The 20,088-nt window shown below is 34.3% G+C and overlaps 1 protein-coding gene across 1 annotated transcript in view; it reads left to right on the forward strand.

Annotated features, from left to right (window-relative positions):
- Positions 1-20,088, forward strand: part of DNAI4 (dynein axonemal intermediate chain 4) — a 110,240-nt gene that overhangs the window by 46,574 nt on the left and 43,578 nt on the right. Inside the window, exon 9 of the mRNA XM_081305948.1 lies at positions 16,876-17,072. Within this exon, the coding sequence (XP_081162074.1) occupies positions 16,876-17,072 (197 nt within the window). The remainder of the gene's footprint in view (positions 1-16,875; positions 17,073-20,088) is intronic.

The following is a 20,088-nucleotide window of genomic DNA, read 5'->3' on the forward strand; positions in this document are numbered from 1 at the left end:
TTTTAAAAATGATTATGTTTAGATAAACTCAGATAACTTAAGAAATTTAAAAGGTATTTTTACATATTTCTAAATCTAATCTCCAAGCTGGGTTGTTACTTATTAGAGGACATGTTTATACAGTTTTCAATACTAAACATGTAAGTAGCAGTGAAGTCCAGGTTAGGGAACCAACAGAAGGTTGTCTTAGATTCAAAACTTAATAAGCATGTATAAGGAACTGAACAGACCTTTCTCAAAAGAGAAGTACAAACAGTCAACAAATATATGAAAAATGTTTAACTTCTCTAGTAACTAGAGAAATGCAAAATAAAACTACATTGATTTTTGATCTCACTCCAGTCAGAATGACAACTATCAAGAATACAAGTAACAACAAATGTTGGCATTCCCCAGAAAGAATACAGGTATCAACAAATGTTGGGTTCTACAGAAAGGGAATACTCATACATTGTTTGTGGGACTGCGGATTGGTGCAAACCATGCTAGAAAGCAGCATGGACATTCCTCAAAAAACTAGGACTGGAACCACCATTTGACCCAGTTATCTCACTCCTTGGCATATATCCAAAGGATTTAAAATCATCATGCTACAGTCACATCAATCTTTATAGCAGCACAATTCACAGTAGTTAAGCTTTATAATCAACATAGATGCCCATCAACAGAAGAATGGATAAAGAAATTGTGGTACATATACGCAATGGAATACTACTCAGCCATAAATAAGAATGACTTTATGACATTTGCCAGTAAATGGTTGGATATGGAAACTATCATGCTAAGTGAAATAAACCAGTCCCAAATAACCAAAGGTCAAATGTTTTCAATGATATGTAGAAGCTAAACCACAATAAAGGGTGGGAAGGGAAGAAGAGAATTTTTTTTTATATTAGACAAAGAGATATAAAAGAAAGGAAAGGAAATAGGAATAGGAAAGGCAATAGAATAAATCTAACTTGATTTTCCTGTGTACACATGAAAATACCTAAGTAAATCCCACTATCATGCCGAATGGGGTCCGAATCAGAATAAAATATATTCCATGTTTGTATAATTTTATCACAATGTATTCTACTATCAAGTATAACTAAGGAGAGTCTATTCCAAAAAAAAAAAAAAACTGCCAAAAAACCTTTCTAAGCATCTTTGGCTCTTTATATTTCTGCATTCAATTAGTTGCTTACTTTCACAGTATCTCTCATATTCAATCTCCCTTTTCCATTTTCAGTTTTTGACTTTTATTACCACTTCCTAGTTTTATTTCAGGGGCATTCTTCCTGTTCTCATTGCTACAATCCCATCTCATATATTCACAGAATATTTAATTTTTTTATTTTTGGTGGTGCTGGGCTTTGAACCAAGGCACTGTGCATGCTAGGCAAACACTCTACAACTGAGCTACCTATACCACAGCCTCTAGAATATCTTTTAAAAATGTAGAGATTTATCCTATTCAGTCTTTCAATATGAGAATGAAGAAAATGAAACCTTTAGAAACTTTTTAAGGTTACATTTAAGTAATTAAGTTAAGCATTCCGTTCCTGTTTCTGCTATGGCATCCTGCCTTGCAGATATATCCTGAACATGACATGGAAATTGATTACTCAAAAATCTTCAATACATTCCTATTGCCTAGAATAAACTACAAACCTCAGAGTTTACCATTCAAAAGATGCCTTCAATGATGCCAGAGACTACTTTATATCTTGGTATTACTTTAGAGACCCTAAATTTAGCTATACTAGACTTACTGGGTAATCCCCAAATAGAACCTAAGCTTTCCTGCCTTAAGACATTTAGTTGGAATTTGCTTGGCAATCCACCCTTGACTCTGCCTCATCTTTGCCTATTGTATTCAAATATGGATTACAACAAATTCCTTCATGAAATTTTTCTTGATCCTTCAAGGCAAAGTTAATCTTACATATGGTTACATCAAAAGGTTGGGTTACAAAATAATATGTATAACAAATGGTTGTAACCATTTTACCTGGATACTTGTAGAAAAAAATATTGAAAAACTATGTTTCTCTCTCACCTTAGGTTGATATTTTAAAATTTTCATTATATATGTAAATTTTCATCCTGTATTTAAAAAGTTGTATGATTGCAATGTAGAGTACTCTAAATACTGAATTTATAAAGCAAAAATTTTGATTTATCACTCCTTTAAATACATTTAGTGATACTTAGTAGTCAGGTTTATCCCAACAAAATGCAGTAACAAATATTTTCAGTGAAAATTATTCAGTGAAATGTATATATTTTAACTGTATTTTTTATACATTTGAACATTATGAACTTGAATAACCAACACCCTAATCAACACATACAACATATTCACCGATCCTGAAGATTACCTTGTGCTTCTAAATAAGATTTACCTGCTTTCAGACAGGAATTGACCTGATTTCTGTCACTGCAAGTTAACTTTCTCTATTCTGGCATACCATATAAATAAATGGATTTGAATAGTAGTTATTCTTTTGAATCTGATTTCTTTTACTTAACATCAATGTTTTTGAGATTTATCTAGGTTGATGTGTGTATAATTAATTTGTTTCTTTTCTCAGTGGTGTTCCAGTGTATGAATATACCATAACACCTTGTTGCTCATTTTGCTGGATGTCTGTGTTGCTTTCAATTTGAGGCTATTATGTATAAAGCTACTATGTGTGTTTTTGTATGAGTCTTTTGGTAGACAGCTTTTAATTTCTCTTGTACAAATACTTAGAAATTATTGGGTCATTGGGTAGATGTATTCTTAATAAACTATGAAATACTTTTCCAAAGAATTATACATCTTTCATTCTCACAAGCTGTGTGTAAGAATCCCTGTTGCTCCACATTCTTCATAACACCTGATGCTCGTGATTTTTTTTTCCCCATATTTCAGCACTGGAGATGGAACAATCCAGGGATGCTCTTCCATTAAGTAACATTCCTAACCCATTTTATTTTGAGAGAGGTTACTGAGACTGGCCTCAAACTCTTGATCCTCCTGCTTCAGCTTTCTGCATCATGGAATCACCAGCATGTGCCACAACACCAGGCTTGACTGGCAATCTTTTTAATGTTGTCCTGAAGACAAATAATATTGAGTATTTGTTTATGTGGTTAATTTTGGTCATTTATATATCTTTTGTTTAATGTTTAATCCAAGCTTTTGCCCACTGTAAAATTGTCTCTTTAAAGATCATGTTGTTGAAGCTTACTTTTATATATTTTGCATATAAACTCTTTGCCAGTACATATATTACAAATATTTTCTCTAACTCTCTGGCTTATCAATTTATTATTTTTTTATATCTCTTGATCAGGCTAGGGGTAGCTGAAAAAAAATCTCGTGATGAGCAGGTTTTAATTTTGATAAAATATAATCTATTATTTTTTTAAGTTAATTCTTTCCATGACCTCTCTAAAAAATCTTTCCTTGACCCAGGGTTGTAGTGATTTCCTTTTAGGCTTTTTCCTAAAAAGCTGTATAGTTTTAGCTTTTATGATTATGTCTATTATGTATTCTGATTTTTAATGTTTTTATTCTTAATAAATTTCATTGTATATATTTAAGATATACAACATACTATGAGATACATATATAGTGAAATAGTTATGGTAAGATAAATTACTGTCACATTATCTATTTTGATTAATTTTTGTGAGCAGAGTAAGATAAATTTCAAGTCTGTCAGTCTGTCTGTCTGTCTGTCTGTCTGTCTCTCTCCCTCTCTCTCTCTCTCTCCCCCCCCCCCTTGCATGCAGTTCAGCATAATTTTACAATTTTTTCAGATTTATTAATTTGAACTTTATAGTGATACTTAATAGTTGGGTTTATCCCAACTCATAAATGCATGGAAATGGATTTCAGTCCATTATCCCCCATTTTTTCCTCCCATCCTCCCTCCCCTCTCTTATTTTTCTTCTTCGGTTCTATTTGACTTCCTTTCACTTGTCTAATAAGTTATATTTGGTTGGTTCTTTATATTATTCTATCCTTCCCTTCCCCTTTCCTTTTTTTAGCATTAGATTCTGCATATAAGAGAAAACATTTAACCTTTGCATTTCTGAGTTTGGCTTATTTCCCTTAGCATTATATTTTCCATTTTCATCGATTTACTAGAAAATACCATAATTTCATTCTTTTTTTATGGCTGAGTAGAATTCTATTGTATATATGGGCCATAGTTTTTTATTCTATTCATCTATTGATATGCATCTGGATTGATTTCATAATTTAGTTATTGTGAACTATGCTGCTATAAACATTGACATGGCTGTGTTGCTGTAGTATGCTAGTTTTAGATCTCTTAGGAAAATACCAGAGAGTAGGATAGCTAGGTCATATGGTGATTTCATCTCTAGTTCTTTGAGGAATCTTTATGCTGCTTTCTAGAGAGATTGTACAAGCCTTTCCCACTGACAATGTACAAATGTAACTTTTCCCAAAACCTAGCCAGCATATATTCTTGATCATTGCCATTCTGACGGAATGAGATAAAATCTTAGTATAGCTTTGATTTGTATTTTCCTGATTGCTAGAGATACTGAAAATTTCTTCATATATTTGTTGGCTATTTGTGTTCTTTTGAGAAGTTTCTGTTTAGTTCTTTTGCCCATTTATTGATCTTTTTTGATTGAGTTCTTTGTATATTCTGGATGTTAATCTCCTATTGGAGTAGTAGCTAGCCAAGATTTTGTCTCATTCTGTAGGCTCTCTCTAAACACTCTTAATCACTTTCTTTGCTGGTGCAGAAGCTTTTTAGTTTGATGGCATCCCACTTATTGATTTTCAATTTTATTTCTTACACTTTGAGGGTCTTGTTAAGAAAATCAGTGCCAGCACCTATATGATGGAGTGTTGACCCTATGTTTTATTCTTGCGGTTGTAAAGTTTCTGATTTAATTTCGAAGACTTCAATCCACTTTTATTTGAGTTTTGTGCAGGGTGAGAGAGTGGGGTCTAATTTCATTTTTCTACATATAGCTATTCAGTTTTCACAGCATCATTTGTTAAAAAGACCCATATTTTCTCCAAGATATATTTTTGTCACCTTTATCAAAGATGGTTAGGATTGAATTTGTCTTTGTATCTTTCATTTAGTTCCAGTGGTCTTCATGTCTGCTTTGATGCTAATACCATTAGCATAATTTTTAAAACAGTATTTGTATTCCCCCATTAATTTATTTGACACTTGTTCCAAAATCACATTACCATGTAAGTTTATTTCTGCACTCTATTTCTTGCTATTTTTTAATCTATAGAAATACACTATATTGTTTACTGTAGCTTTATAGTAAATTTCAGTTAGAGTACTCCTGTAAAACTTTTACTACATGACCTTGACTATTCTAGTTGCTTTTTATACCATATATGTTTTATGGATCAGTTTGCCAATTTCTACTAGAAACTTGGCAAAGATTTTGATTTAGGTTACATCGAATCTTGAATCGATGGAAAGAATTGACAGCTTAATAATATTTAGTATTTTAATCTATGAACATTGTTTCAACATTCATTTCATCTATGATCATATTATTTAGGTAAGAATTTGTAAATATCAGCAATTAAAAATATTTTCAATGTCTCCCATTATCTTTTAAAATTTTAGCCTTTGATGTTTTGAATGTTATTGTTTTTTAAAACTTAATTTTATAATTGTTTCATGCTAGTGTATAGAAATCATTGATGTTGTGTATTGGCTTTCCACTTGCATTCTTAAAGAGTTTTCTTATTAGGTCTATTATTTTATTTTTGTGGCTTCTTTAGGATTTCTATTTTATAAATACATATGTATGTATATTTATAAGCAATATATAGTAGATAATCAAGGTATTTTTATTATATTATTTGCAAATATGATTTTATTTATCAATATTTTAGCCTTCTATCTTTCTTTTTTATTCTAATTTGTTATGTATGACAGCAGAATGCATTACAATTCATATTACACATATAGAGCACAATTTTTCATATCTATGGTTGTATATAAAGTAGAGTCACACCATTAATGTCTTCATACATGTACTTAGAGTAATGATATCCATCTCATTCCACCATCTTTTTTTATCCCCATTCCCCCTTCCTTCCTCTCCCACCCCTTTGCTGTATCTAGAGTGTCTATTCCTCCCATGTCCCCCCTCCTTACCCCACTATGAATCAGTCTCCTTATATCAGAGAAAACATTTAGCATTTGGCTTTTTGGGATTGGCTAACTTATTGCACTGAGTAGGATTTCCAGTAAAATGCTGAATACTCATGGTGAGAACATTAGGAAGAAAACATTCTATATTTAATTGTTGAATATGTTGTTAATTATAGAATTTTATAAATGCTTTTTATTAGTTTCTGTAAGTTTATTTCTCTTTCTACTTTGCTAGACAATTTTAAGATAAATGGTTATTGAGTGTTGTCCAAAGTTCTCATCTATTATTTTTTTCTTCTACTTCTATTAAAGCGACCTTTTAGTTATTCAGTTTGTCCATGTGGTTAATTACATTGAGTGATTTAACAAATGTTAAAGCAAACTGAATTCCTGTACTTAATCCTCACTTGGTTATGATGTATTATCCTTTTTACATATTGATGGATTCAGTTATTCTTTAATACTTAAGATTTTTGTGACATGCTCCTACATATATTTTTCTGTAATTTTCTTTTAAAGAACTAATGTATCATGAATTTTATGATGAGCTTATGAGTTTTGAAAATCTTCCTTCATTCACTTTTTCAAATTCTGTAATCTTTATAATATTCTTTGACCATTGGGTAAAATTACTAGTGAAAGCATTGGGCTGATTTTTCTTTGTGGGAAGTTTTAATATTACAAATATAGTGTATTTGTTGGATATAGGGTTATTCAGATTTCTATTTCTATTTCTTTTTTGTTGTTGTTTTTCTTTCTTTTTTTAAATTTGTTTTAACAGATTTCTATTTCTATCAGTGTTCAGTTTGGTAACTTGTAAGGAATTTGTTCATTTTGTCTGTTTTGCTAAATATATTTTAATAAATAGATTCATAATATTATCTCCTTAAATTATCTCAAAATATCTATAAGATATAATAATTATAGCTTCTATTTCATTCTTGATTTTTGTAACAGTGATTTTTTTATTAATCTAATTGGATATTTACTAATCCGTCTGTGGATCATTGGTTTGCTTTCTTGATTTTCTTAAATTATATGTTTTTAAGAAGTTTCTTCCATTTAAAAAATGTTTTTATATACATTGTATTCAATTTACTCTTCTTATAGTTTAATGTGGTAGAAGTTTAGGTCATTAACTTCACATTTTTCTTCTTGTCTAACATAGACATTTAATACTGTAAATTTCTCTGTAAGTACTCTACCAATTATATACCACAAATTTTGATATGTTGTGTTTTTATTATTATTCAATTCAAAATAATTTTTTTTTAAAGAAAGAGTTAAAGAGAGAGAAAGAGAGAGAGAGAATTTTTTAATACTTATTTTCTAGTTTTCGGCAGACACAACATCTTTGTTTGTATGTGGTGCTGAGGATGGAACCCGGGCCGCACGCATCCCAGGCAGGCACGCTACCGCTTGAGCCACATCCCCAGCCCCCAATTCAAAATAATTTTTAATTTCACATGTGGATTTTTCTTTGAGCCAAGAGATTAGAAGTGTATGTGTGGTTTTTTTTTTAAATTACTTTTGTAGTTGTAAATGGACAGAATGACTTCATTTGTTTATTTTTATGTGGTGTTCAGGATTAAACCCAGTGCCTCACACATGCTACACAAGCTCTCTACCACTGAGCTACACCGCCCCAGCCCGAGAAGTATGTTTTAAATTTTAAATAATTTTTAACTATTTATTTTCTAATTTAACACTGTTAATGGCAATTTTATATGATTTCTGTGTTTTAAAATATGAGAGACTTTATGCCTCAGAATTTCATGAATGTTCTGTTTTCTTTTGTTATTTGGCATGATGTTCTTTAATTATATCAAATTGGTTGATAGTTTTTTTTTTTAATCTTTATCTTTATTGAGTGTATGTTGACCTATCAGTTAAGGCAAGTATAGTATTAAAATCTTGGGGATAGGGGTATAGCATAGTGTGAGGGCCTAGGTTATTTCCCAGCACCTGGGTGGGGGGCCCCAACTAGGATTACGGTTTATCTGTGTTTTCCTCTACATTTATCAGTTTTACTCTGTATATCCTGGAGCCTTGACATTAGGTACATTCAGACTTTTATCTCCTGAATGCTATCTGTGATGATTACTTTTTGGTGTCAACTTGACTGGATTAAGGGATGCCCAAATAATTGGTAAAGTATTATGAGTATGTCTGTAAGAGTGTTTCCAGAAAAGATTGGCATTTGAAACAGTGGACCAAGTAGGGAATATCTGCCATCACCCAATGAGGGTAGGTACTATCCAATTGTGTGAAGGCTCAGATGGAACAAAAAGGCAGAGTAAGGCCGGGCAAGGTGGCACTTGCCTGTAATCCCAGCGGCTTGGGAAGCTGAGGCAGGAGGATCTCAAGTTCAAAGCCAGCCTCAGCAACAGGGAGGCACTAAGCACTGACACCCTGTCTCTAAATAAAATACAAACTAGGGCTGGAAACATTGCTCAGTGAGTTCAATCCCCCAGTACCCCCCCCCAAAAAAAAAAAACAGGGTAAAAGTAAAATTTTCTCTACATCCCCTCTCTTACTCCTGGAACTCGTATACCCTTCTTCTCCTGCCGTTGGACATTAGAACTTTAGGTTCTATGACTTTTGGACTCTAGGATTTGTGCTAGCAGGTCTCTGGGTTATTAGGCCTTTGGCTTCTGACTAAGAATTACACCACTGACTTTCCTAGTTCTGAGCTTTTTCAGATTAGGACTGAGCCACAGTACTGGCTTCCCTTTGTCTTCAGCTTACAAACAACCTCTTAGAATCTCTCAATCTACATAATTATAGGACTCAATTCCCCTAATAAGTTTTTTTATCCATCTATTCATCAGTTCTATTGGTTATGCCTCTCAGGAGAATGCTGTCTAATTCAGATTTTGGTACCAAGAGCAGCTTTAGAGAACAGAATTTTAAGGATTAATTTCCTTAATTCACTTTAGAGTTTCTGAAATTTGTTCTCTAATCTTATCAGATTTAAAATTAGTTGTCTAACCTGATAAGATTTAACAATGCTAAGAATTCTACCTCAAAGAGTATAGAAAGCATTAATAGTCCATAGCATTAACTGTTTATAAGAGATACACAAAATATCTGCATTGGATACTCCTAATCAAACACTTATAAGAGGAAGGAACTTAGTGACTCTTTATATGATATTTTATAACATTTGTGGAAAGTGAAGGAATATGGTAACTTTGGTTGATTGTGCCTAATGTCCCTAGACAAAGGAATGGAAAGAAAGGATGAACTTGAGGATTTTAATTCCTGGACCAAGCACCACAAAAATAACCTTTGACCGTCTAAATGTTCCCTGAAGGAGAATCTTCTCTCCTATAATCACAGGGTTAAAACTAATGAAAATCAAACATAAGCTTTCATAAAGTGATTGGCTGAATTATAATGAAATTGAGCTCTCAGCCTCACAGGATATCTCCTGTTAATGTGAGGGCATCTTTGGGAACCAACAGGATCCTGAAAGTTGAGATGAGGATTTGTGGAATATAATGAAGCTGGGGATGGTGAGCTCCTAAATTCTGATGAATTTTGCCAGTAGAAATGTTCTCTCCACCCTTCAGTGGGTGGCATTCCAAACCACAGTGGTAAGGAACTTAGTGACATGTATGAGGAAATAAACTTCATTGTCTGCCTCCCTTTAGCCAGTTCCCAAGCAAGACAATACTGATTCTCCTTAAGACATACACCCACCACCCTTTTTTGCTTCTAGATCTATAATCACATTCAAGTCTCAGCAGGTCCCTAAAGATGAGATAAAAAGTATGACTCATGAGGTGATGCACTACAAGAGCTCCTTGAATTTTCTAATTTATATAAGCAAAATTCTGGGGGATAGATATAAGAATAGATATTACAAGTATGATAATGGTGTAAAATGGTAATTACAAGTATGATAATGGTGTAAAAAACATAAAGTTGGATCAGGCTAAATTTATTAATATGGGCCTACCAAGCAGATATTCTTAACTTAAAGTTGCAACATAGGGAGTTAGAGCTCTGATAGGTTACCCTCTTGGTTTGTTTAAAAGTTGACCCATCATGAGTGAGATGCTCAGTCTCCCTTGGTGTCATGTCGAAAAGGAGAGATTGGAGTGCTAGAGTGAACTTCTCACTTAAAATCTAGTCATCCATGCTAGGAGGGTTCACACATCTTTCATGAATTTGAGAAACAGATTTGTATGGGGAGTCCCACATCATTAAAGTGATTTGTGGTTTCTCTTTCTATATGCCAAAACTTAACAGTGGGAATCAAAATCACTCAATTAGAAAATTTAAAGGCAATGGGAATAATTGAATCCTAAGGTGGCAGAGCCAAATGGTGGCATTCAACTATCAAAGGCAAGGTGGCTTAGTTACTGTAAAGAATAGCAGAGACAAATCCATAATCAGAGCAGTCTGATTTCTGTAGATCTTTGGCATTGGCTAGTTAATCATGATGTTCCTAGAAGTGAAATAAATAGAAAACCTACTAAATTCTTACTTGATCTTGTAAGCAGAAAACTTCCAGGTAAAATGTGTCTAACTTGAATCATAAAAATAGACTTATCACCCCTCAATCAATTCCCAGACTTGAGCCAATTTATAGACCCAGAACCCTTTGAATGAAAGAGAGACCAGGTGCCCTTAAGGAATGGCCCTGGTATACTACCATAAATTTATACTTAATCTATAAACTTATTTATGGATTAGCTATATATTAATCTGTTAATATTTCTCCCTGCCTGCCTCAAAGGGAATACCTATGTATTGAGGAAAAGAGAATAATCAGACCTTTCAGACTACTGGACACTGGATCTGATATGACTGATTCCAGGAGACTTAAAATGTCATTGAGGCCTTGCAGTCAGAAAAGGGGCTTATGAAGGTTCAGTGATCCATGGAGTTTTAGCTTAAGTCTGACTCTGTAGGTTCCAGTGGGTTCCTGAACTCATCCTGTGATTATTTTCCCAGATTGAGAATACATAATTTGAATCAACATATTTAGCAGCTGATAGAATCCCCCCATTGATTCCCTAATGTATGGAGTCAATGCTATTACTGTGGAAAAGACCAAATGGAAGGATTATACTGCTTCTCTCTTAATAAATTGAAAACAGTACTCATCCTTGGAGGGATTGCACAGATTAGTCTGTCAAGGATTTGAAAGATGTGAGGGTGATGATTTCATCACATCTCCATTCAACTTTTCTGTTTAACCTGTGCAGAAGATAGATGAATTTTGGAGAATGATAGTGCATTATCATAAGCTTAACTATGTTGATTCCAATTATAGTTGCTGTACCAGATGTAGTTTCACGGTTTGAACAAAGTGACACATTTCCTAGTATCTGGTAAGCAGCTGTTCATCTGAAAAATGCCTTTTAAAGCACATCTATCTATAAAGCCACCCAGGAGCTGTTTGCTTTCAGCTGGCAAGAGGTAATGCTTGTGCTAAACCTCTCTGAATGGCAAGGCCAGCAGTATCCTTTCACTGTCCCGCCTCAGGAGTATACTCTCTAACCATATGTCCTAATTTACTTCACAGTAAGTTATGTGTCTTGTTGCCTTTCCCTTTCAAAAGATATTATACTGCTCCATTGAATTTATTATATTATCCCCATTGACCTAGTGAGTGAGAAATAGCAACTACTCTAGACTTTTTGGTAAACATTTTCATTTCAGAGGATAGAAAATTCAGGAGTCTTCTACCTTAGTGAAATTTATAGTGGTTTAGGTGGTATAGAGCATGTAAAGATATCACTTCTAAGTTTAAAGACAAGTTGCTGCATTTGGCTTCTCCTACAGTCAACAAAGATAAGTTGCCTAGATACAATAACTAGTGGGTCTATTAGGATTTTGGAGAGAACACATTTCTTGTTTGAATGCTTCACTCTGGCCCATTTACTGAGTGACCCTCATGTTGCTAACTTGGGGGCTCAGAAGAGAAGAATGCTGTATACAAACTCCTTGCCACTTGGATCATATAAGATCAAGCATATCCAGTGGTACTTGAGGTATCAGTGGCAGATAATAATAATAATAATGCTTTAATCACAGGACAGGCCTTTATAATTTTGAGAGGCAGCCATTTACCTATAACTAGGCCTTTACGGAAACTGAATACTTGACCATGTGCCATCAAATTACCATATGACCTGAGCTACTATCATAGACTGGTGTTATCTTACCCACCAAGCCATGAAGTTGGGCATGCACAGTAGTACTCCATCATCAAATGGAAGTGTTAGGGCCCAAGCAGTTCCTGAAGGTACAAGTAAGTTACTTGAAGAAGTGGCCCAAATGCCCATAGTTCTTACTTCTGCTAGAGAGTCTTCTCTCTTTCATTCTGTATCTATGGTTTCATCTTATAATCAGTTGACAGAGGAAAAGAGGACTAGGAATAGGTTTACAGACACCACTTGAAAGTAGCTGCAGTACTAAAGCCCTTTTCTGGTACATTTCTTAAGACACTAGCAAAGGAAAATATTCTCAGTGGGCAGAACTTCAAGCAGTACACCTGATTGTACACATTGCTTAAAAAGAGAAATATCCAGGTGTGTGATTGTAAACTGATTCACTTGCTAGAGTCAATGACTTGAAAAGACCATGATTAGGAAACTAGTGATGAAAAAATTTGGCAAAGAGTTATGTGGATGGACCACTCTAAATGGGCAAAGGATGTGAAGATATTTATGTCATATATTAATGTTCATCAAAGGGTGATGTTAACAGAAGAAGAATTCATATCAAGTGGATACTATGACCCATACTGTGGATACTATTAAGTCTCTTTCTCCAGCCACTCCTTTCTTCACCCAGTGGACTCATGAAAAAAGTGGCCATAGTGGCAGGGCTATGCATGGGCTCAGCAACATGGGCCTATGCTCACTAAGGTCAACCTGGTTGTTATCAGTGCTGAATCACTGATTTGCCAGCAGCAGAGACCAATGTAGTTCTCAATATGGAGCCATTCTACAGTCTTCTACCTGGTGACAGGTTGATTTTATAGAACCATGTCCATCTTGCTGTTTTGTATTTACTGGAATAGATGCTTACTTTAAATATGGATTTCCTGTCTACCAGTATGCTTGTACCAAAACTATGGTCTATGGTCTTACAGACCAACTTTTGAACTGTCATGTTATTGATACACAGCTTTGTTTCTGACCAAGGAATTAACTTCATAACAAAAGAAGCACAGTAATGGGCTCATACTCAGAGAATCCCCTGGTATTACTATGTTCTCCACCATCCTAAAGCACTTCCCAGCTCTGTAATCAGGAAATTGTTCCTATGCTAAAATGAGCTTTACCATGTAGTTCACAGTCCTGCATTATCTATTGTTCAGTGCCTAAAAACATTTACAACAGATGTCACATCCAGGGTTTTTTTAATTTGTTTATGGTAGGAAGGCAAGTTTACTATGATTAATGCATAATAATTAAAAGCCTACCATAGTAATTTGAAGCCCATCATTGATCTTTTTTAAAAAGTGAAATAGTACTTCTAGTTTTAATTAGAATATAGACAGTTATGAGACCACATGCAGGAATGGGAACCATAGTACAGTGTTGTGATTTTGCTTATATGATGAGACATAGACTAGAGGTCAGGGAAGCTGGGAGGACTGGAATTTGTGGATAGAGAATCAGAGAAGAGGGAGCTGTAGCAGATAAAATACTGCAAAAATCTGCCATTGAATCTTTGACTGCAACCTAAACTATACATTTAGAATAAAACACTATATAAAGTCAAGCAAAGAACAATTATGAGGTACAAGTATCAAAGTTCACACCAGATGGAGAGATACATATTAAGTTTTGAGTAGCCACAGAGAGACCTTGTTGCATAACTGAGGCATTCAATAGATATCTAGAGGATGACACTTTAACAATAAGGCTTGACTAGCCCCAGAGTTAAGGCTAGTCTAAACTCTCCAACAATCTTTTTAAAAGGCCATAAAATAGAATTCTGACCTAAAAGTAAGTTAACTACTTGTCCAGATTAACTTAAACACTTTTTAAAGAAAAAAAATACATGCATCAGCTTTATAACACAACAAACAACATCAATAAAAATTATTAGTAACATGAAGAAGGAGGAAAATGTGACCCATAACTACAAGAAAAATAAGTCAGTGGAAACAGATAAAAGGCTCACTGAGAAAGTGGGAGGGAAGACTTTTAAAAGACCTAGAATACCTAGAATATTCAATACCAAAGGAGAGTAACAATGTTGGAGAACTGAGGCAATATAACAGAGAAAAGATAGTCTCTTTAACAAATGGTGTTGGAGCAACTAGACTTGGCAAAAAAAAAAAAAAAGTGAATCTAGACACAGATGTTCAAACTTTCACAAAAATTTACTCAAATGGATCATGGACTCAAAACATAAATCATAAAATTACTGGAAACTAACAGGGAAAACCCTTAATGGCCTTGGGTATTGCAATGACATTTTATTTATTTATTTATTTATTTATTTATTTATTTATTTATTTATTTATTTATTTATTTATTTATTTATTTATTGTTTTGTTTTTTGTAACTGGAGATTGAACCCACAGGTACTTTGCCGCTGAGCTACATCTCTAGACTTTTTTTTTTTTTTTTTTTTAAGACAAGGTCTCTGCTAAGTTGTTGAGGCTGGCCTTGAACTTCAGCTTCTCCTGCTTCAGCCTCTTAAGTCACTGGGATTACAGGCATGTAGCACCATGCCCAAATGAAATGATTTTTTAAATAAAACATCAAAGAAACAAACAAAGGAATAGTTGATAAGCTGGACCTTGTAAAAATTAAGAACCTCTGTTCTGTGAAATATACCATTAAGAAAATAAGAAAACAAATCACCGAAGAAAATATGTGCAAAAGACATAGCTGAGGGGAAGAAGTATAGCTGGAGAAAGATATTGGCCAAATTATATAATGTGCATGTACAAATGTGTAGACAGATCCCACCATTATGTACAACTATAGTAGCACCAATAAAATGTGGGGGGAAAAACATAGCTGGTAAGTGACAATTGTGCAAAATATAGGAAAATTTATTAGAACCCAACAATCAGGGAATAAAAAACATGATTTAAAAATAAATAAAAGATTTGAAGAGACATTTAACCAAAGAAGATACACATATGGCAATTGTGCATATAAAATATGTCATTAGGGAATTGCAAATTAAAACAAAAATGAGAAACCACTATACACCTATTAGAATGGCCAAACTCAAAACACTGACAATACAAAATGATGTTGAAGGTGTGGAAGAACTCTCATTCATTGCTGGTGGAATATTCTTACCATACAATCTAACTATTTCTCCTTGGTATTTATGACTTAAAATGTTTGTTTGCATATAAAACCTGAATTTGGATGTTTATAGGAGCTTTATTCATAATTGCCAAAACTTGGAAGCAATCAAGGATGTCCTTCAGGAATAAATGGAAAAATATACTGTGGTACATTAAGATATTGGAATACTATTCAGTGATAGATTATCAAGCTATTAAAGACATGGAGGAAACTTAAATACAAATGAAGTCAATCTGAAAAGGCCACGAACTGCATGATTCCAACTGCATTACATTGAGAAAAGGCAAAATTATGGAATGAGTGAAAAGATTAATGTTTGACAGGGGTAAGGGGGCAGGAAAGGGTGAAAGTAGAGCATAGAAAACCTTTAGAGCAGTGAAACTGTTCAGTATGATACTATAATGGAGGATAAATGTCATTATACATTTGTCAAGATTCATAGAATATATAACGCCAAGAATGAACGTTAATGTAAACTACAAAGTTTGGATGGTAATGATAGTAAACCAAAAGCAATGAAACATTCCCGGAGTGATTGTAGAGGTTAGAGCTACTGCAAAAGACTTGAGATATGCAGGGATGTGGGTTCCCACCATATCTCTCATTTGACTCATGCATTTGGCTTATGTAGAAAACATGAATCTTGGAGAATCACAGTGAATTATTATCAACTTAACCTAGGTGGTAACTCCAAGGGCAACTGGCACTCCAGATGGAACTTCATAGTCTGAGTAAACTAATATGTCTCCTTCACATATCATGTATAACTATTGATAAGGCAATGCTCCTTTTTCTCTTTTCAATTTCTGTGACAAAATAAAAAATGTTGGAAGCTATATACCTTTACTATCTTATCTCCATGATATATCAGTTCTTCAGCACTGTGTCATAATTTAATATACACTGTCTTTCACTTTCACAAGACTGGTCCATTTCATTGATAATATTATACTAGTTGGACCTAGTAAACAAGTATTAAACCTATGGTGAGACATTTGCACATCACAGAGTGGGAAATAAATTTGATAGAAAAAGGTAACTTCTATCTCAGTGGAATTTCTAGGAATCCCTTGGGGTGAGATAAGTTGAGCTATACCTTCTAAGGTGAAGTTTTTGCACCTGGTCCCTTTCCAACCAAAAAGAAAAGCAGGAGGTACAATGGAGGCAGTGTATTCCTAATCTGGGTGTTCTAGCCTGGCCCATTTACTGAGTGGTCAATAAAACTGCTAGTTTTCAGTAGGATCCAGAACAACCGAAGACTGCAACAGATCCAGGCTACTATTTAAAGTACCCTATCACTTTGGTCATATGATCTAGTAGATCTATGGTGCTTAAATTCTAAGTGGCAGATAGATAGCCTGTTTGGAGACTTTGGAAGGCCCCCTAAAGGTATAGAATACAATGAGGTTTCTATTTTATTTTAGAACTTGAACCTGAAGAGCCTAAAGAGGTTTTAGAAAGTGAAAAACTTGAAGAAGTAGAGGAAGAAGTTAAGGAGGAGGAGGAAGAAATAGAAGAAATAGTTGGAGAACCAGCCAATTTGGAACGACTTTGGTCTTTTTCCTGTGACTTAACCAAAGGCCTTAACATAAGCAGCCTTGCCTGGAATAAAACAAATACAGTAAGTTATCAAATATTTTAATAATTCCATCTCTAGGATTTAAGGACAACTGTCAAATTCTAGTAATGAAGACTTTTTTCCTCTGTGAGGCAATTAATTAAAATTATTCCCCAATTTTAGAATGTCCCTAAAACTACTTCATATTTCTAAAAGGGAAAATAAAAACAGTTACAAGATCATGTGTGTGTGTGTTTACATACATATATATAAAACATTATCATTTTTATTTTAGGACATGTACTTGGGACATGGTATTCTCAATTCATTTCAGATACTAAGACACATGCTAGAAAGTAATATAGGGTTGATTAATTTTAACATATACCAAAACTCATGTAACAAAATTCAGATTCTCCTCATAGTCATATTTAGAAGTATATACTTCAATCCAATGACTCTGCAAAATAATTTTGAGATTCCTTTAAATGCTATTACTACTAATATTAGCAAACACTTAAACAGTATAAACCAGACAGTGTTGTGTTATACCTGTGTTAACACTTTTAGGTATTATTGTTTTCTTCATTATGTCGATGAGGAAACTGAGATACAAAAAGTTTAAATAACTTACCCAATGATCACAGCTATTAAATGAAACAGTCAGAATCTAAACAGATAACCTAGCACCAAGTTCTCACCCTTAACTATTGCACTGCCAAAAATCCTTTTAAAACAAACAAAAAGCTGAATCAAGCTCAGAAATGGTATGTTTGCTTGTAAAGAAGAAATAATTATAGAATAACAAAGCCAATTTCCTCCTGGAGTTTATAAACTCATTCTGAAGACATTTCCCATTTCTAAATCTAAATTTTGGAATTTAGCAATTTCAGAAACCTTTTGGAGAATAACACTATCTTTGAGATAGTGTGTTTTTAAAGTGGTCAAAACTATTTTTTTTAGAATTACATTGTATTACATATGTTTAAGAATTAGCCTTATGATGTTTTGCTTTTTTAATTAATTTGTTTATTTATATATGACAATAGAATGCATTACAATTCTTATTACACATATAGAGTACAATTTTTCATATCTCTGGTTGTATACGAAGTATATTGACATTAATTCATGTCTTCATAGATGTACTTTGGATAATAATGTCCATCACATTTTACTATCATTTCTAACCCCATGCCCCCTCTTTCCCCCTCCCACCCCTCTGCCCTATCTAGAGTTCATCTATTCCTCCCCATGCTTCCTCTCCCTACCCCACTATGAATCATTCTCCTTATATCAGAGAAAACATTTAGCATTTGGTTTTTTGGATAACTTCACTTAGCATTATCTCTTCCAACTCTATCCATTTACCTGCAAATGCCATGATTTTATTCTCTTTTATTGCTGATTAATATTCTATTGTCTATATATGCCACATTTTTTTATCCATTCATCTATTGAAGGGCACTAGGTTGATTCCACAGTTTAGCTATCCTGAATTGTGCCTTATGGTGGTTTTCAAGATAGCGGAATAAAGAAGATCGCATTCCTAGCTGTTCCATGATGTGAAACCAAAAAAGCAGAAAGGCAGCTTCTCATCAAGGTGGGTGAACAAAAAAAGCAGGGTGGTGGACTTCACTGGAATTTAAAACTAGACATTCAAAGCAGATCGGGGACTCAAGAGGTTGGATATAATAAAATAAGGAAGAAATCCCCAGCAGCTCAGCCACTGCCATGACCAAGCAGCAAGCAATATCCACAGTGGTCCCTCCATGAGCAAAGTGGAGGGATAAGGCAATTATAGGAACCTGCACTTTTAGGAGACGTGAGGCATGTCTAGGTATGGAGCATTTAGAGATCAAGGAAATTGTTTAAACTGAAAGGCGCAGTGCACAATATCGTTGTGGGGGAAAGAAACCACCATCTCTCCACACGGCATGCAGAGGACAAAGGAAGGAATAATATTGCAGCACATGCATGGATACTGGCAACTAAAAGAGCCAATTTCTTGCAAACCTGAGTTTCGCTTGAAATACAGGCCCAGTAAGCAAACATTACACAACAAAGAGTGTGCTTAACTTATCAGGAGAAAATCAGACATGGAGAGAGGTTTATATAGAGGACAAATGGTTGTGGAAATCCACCTGGCTCTATCCCTCCCCCTCCAATCTGATGGTTTGTAGGACCTTCTTGGAGAGACATATCTGGCCAGGAATTTGGAAGGGTGGAGGCAGGATAAATTGAGTTTGAAGACTGAACCCAAGACCAGGAAACAAGGGGTCCACAGGTGATATAAGGAATTCAGAATTAGCTCCTCCACGACTTGAGTGAAACCCAGGGAGATCCCTGGGATCCAGTCTTTCGACAGGGACCAGCAAGTCCTGGGCACTGGAGGTGCACTGATTTAAACTATCCAGACCAGTTAGCATTCAGCGAAGAACCTGGAGCCCACCTAAGCCTAAACCCTGCCTCCAGGAATTCCATCTATGGGTTTACCTGTCTCACTCCAACAATCCCCAGGGTGAAGTATCATGCTCCAGAAGACCCTACCATACCCCGCTAAGAAAAGAAGCTGAGAATGTTTTGAAATTCAATGGAAAGATTCTTTAACTTTTCATCAAGATTTTTTTATTATTGATTTTATTTTTTTATATATAAATACATGACAGCAGTAGAATGTATTACAATTCTTATTACACATATAAAGCACAGTTTTTCATATCTCTCTATATAAAGTATGTTCACGCCAATTTATGCCTTTGAACATGTACTTTTTTTGCATTACAATTCTTAATACACATATATACCACAATTTTTCATATCTCTGTTTGAACACAAAGTATGTTGACACCCAATTCAAGTCTTCATACATGTACTTTGTATAATGATGACCATCACATTGCACCATCCTTGCTAATTTCCTTCCCCCTCCGTTTCCCTTCCACCCCTCTTCCCTATCTAGAATTAATCTAATCCTCCCATGCTCTCCCTCCCTACTCCACTATGAGTCAACCTCCTTATATCAGAGAAAACATTTGGCATTTGTTTTTTGGGGATTGGCTAACTTCACTTAGCATTA

Source organism: Spermophilus citellus (genome assembly GCF_964194105.1).
Source record: "Spermophilus citellus genome assembly, chromosome: 9".
NCBI lineage: Eukaryota > Metazoa > Chordata > Mammalia > Rodentia > Sciuridae > Spermophilus > Spermophilus citellus.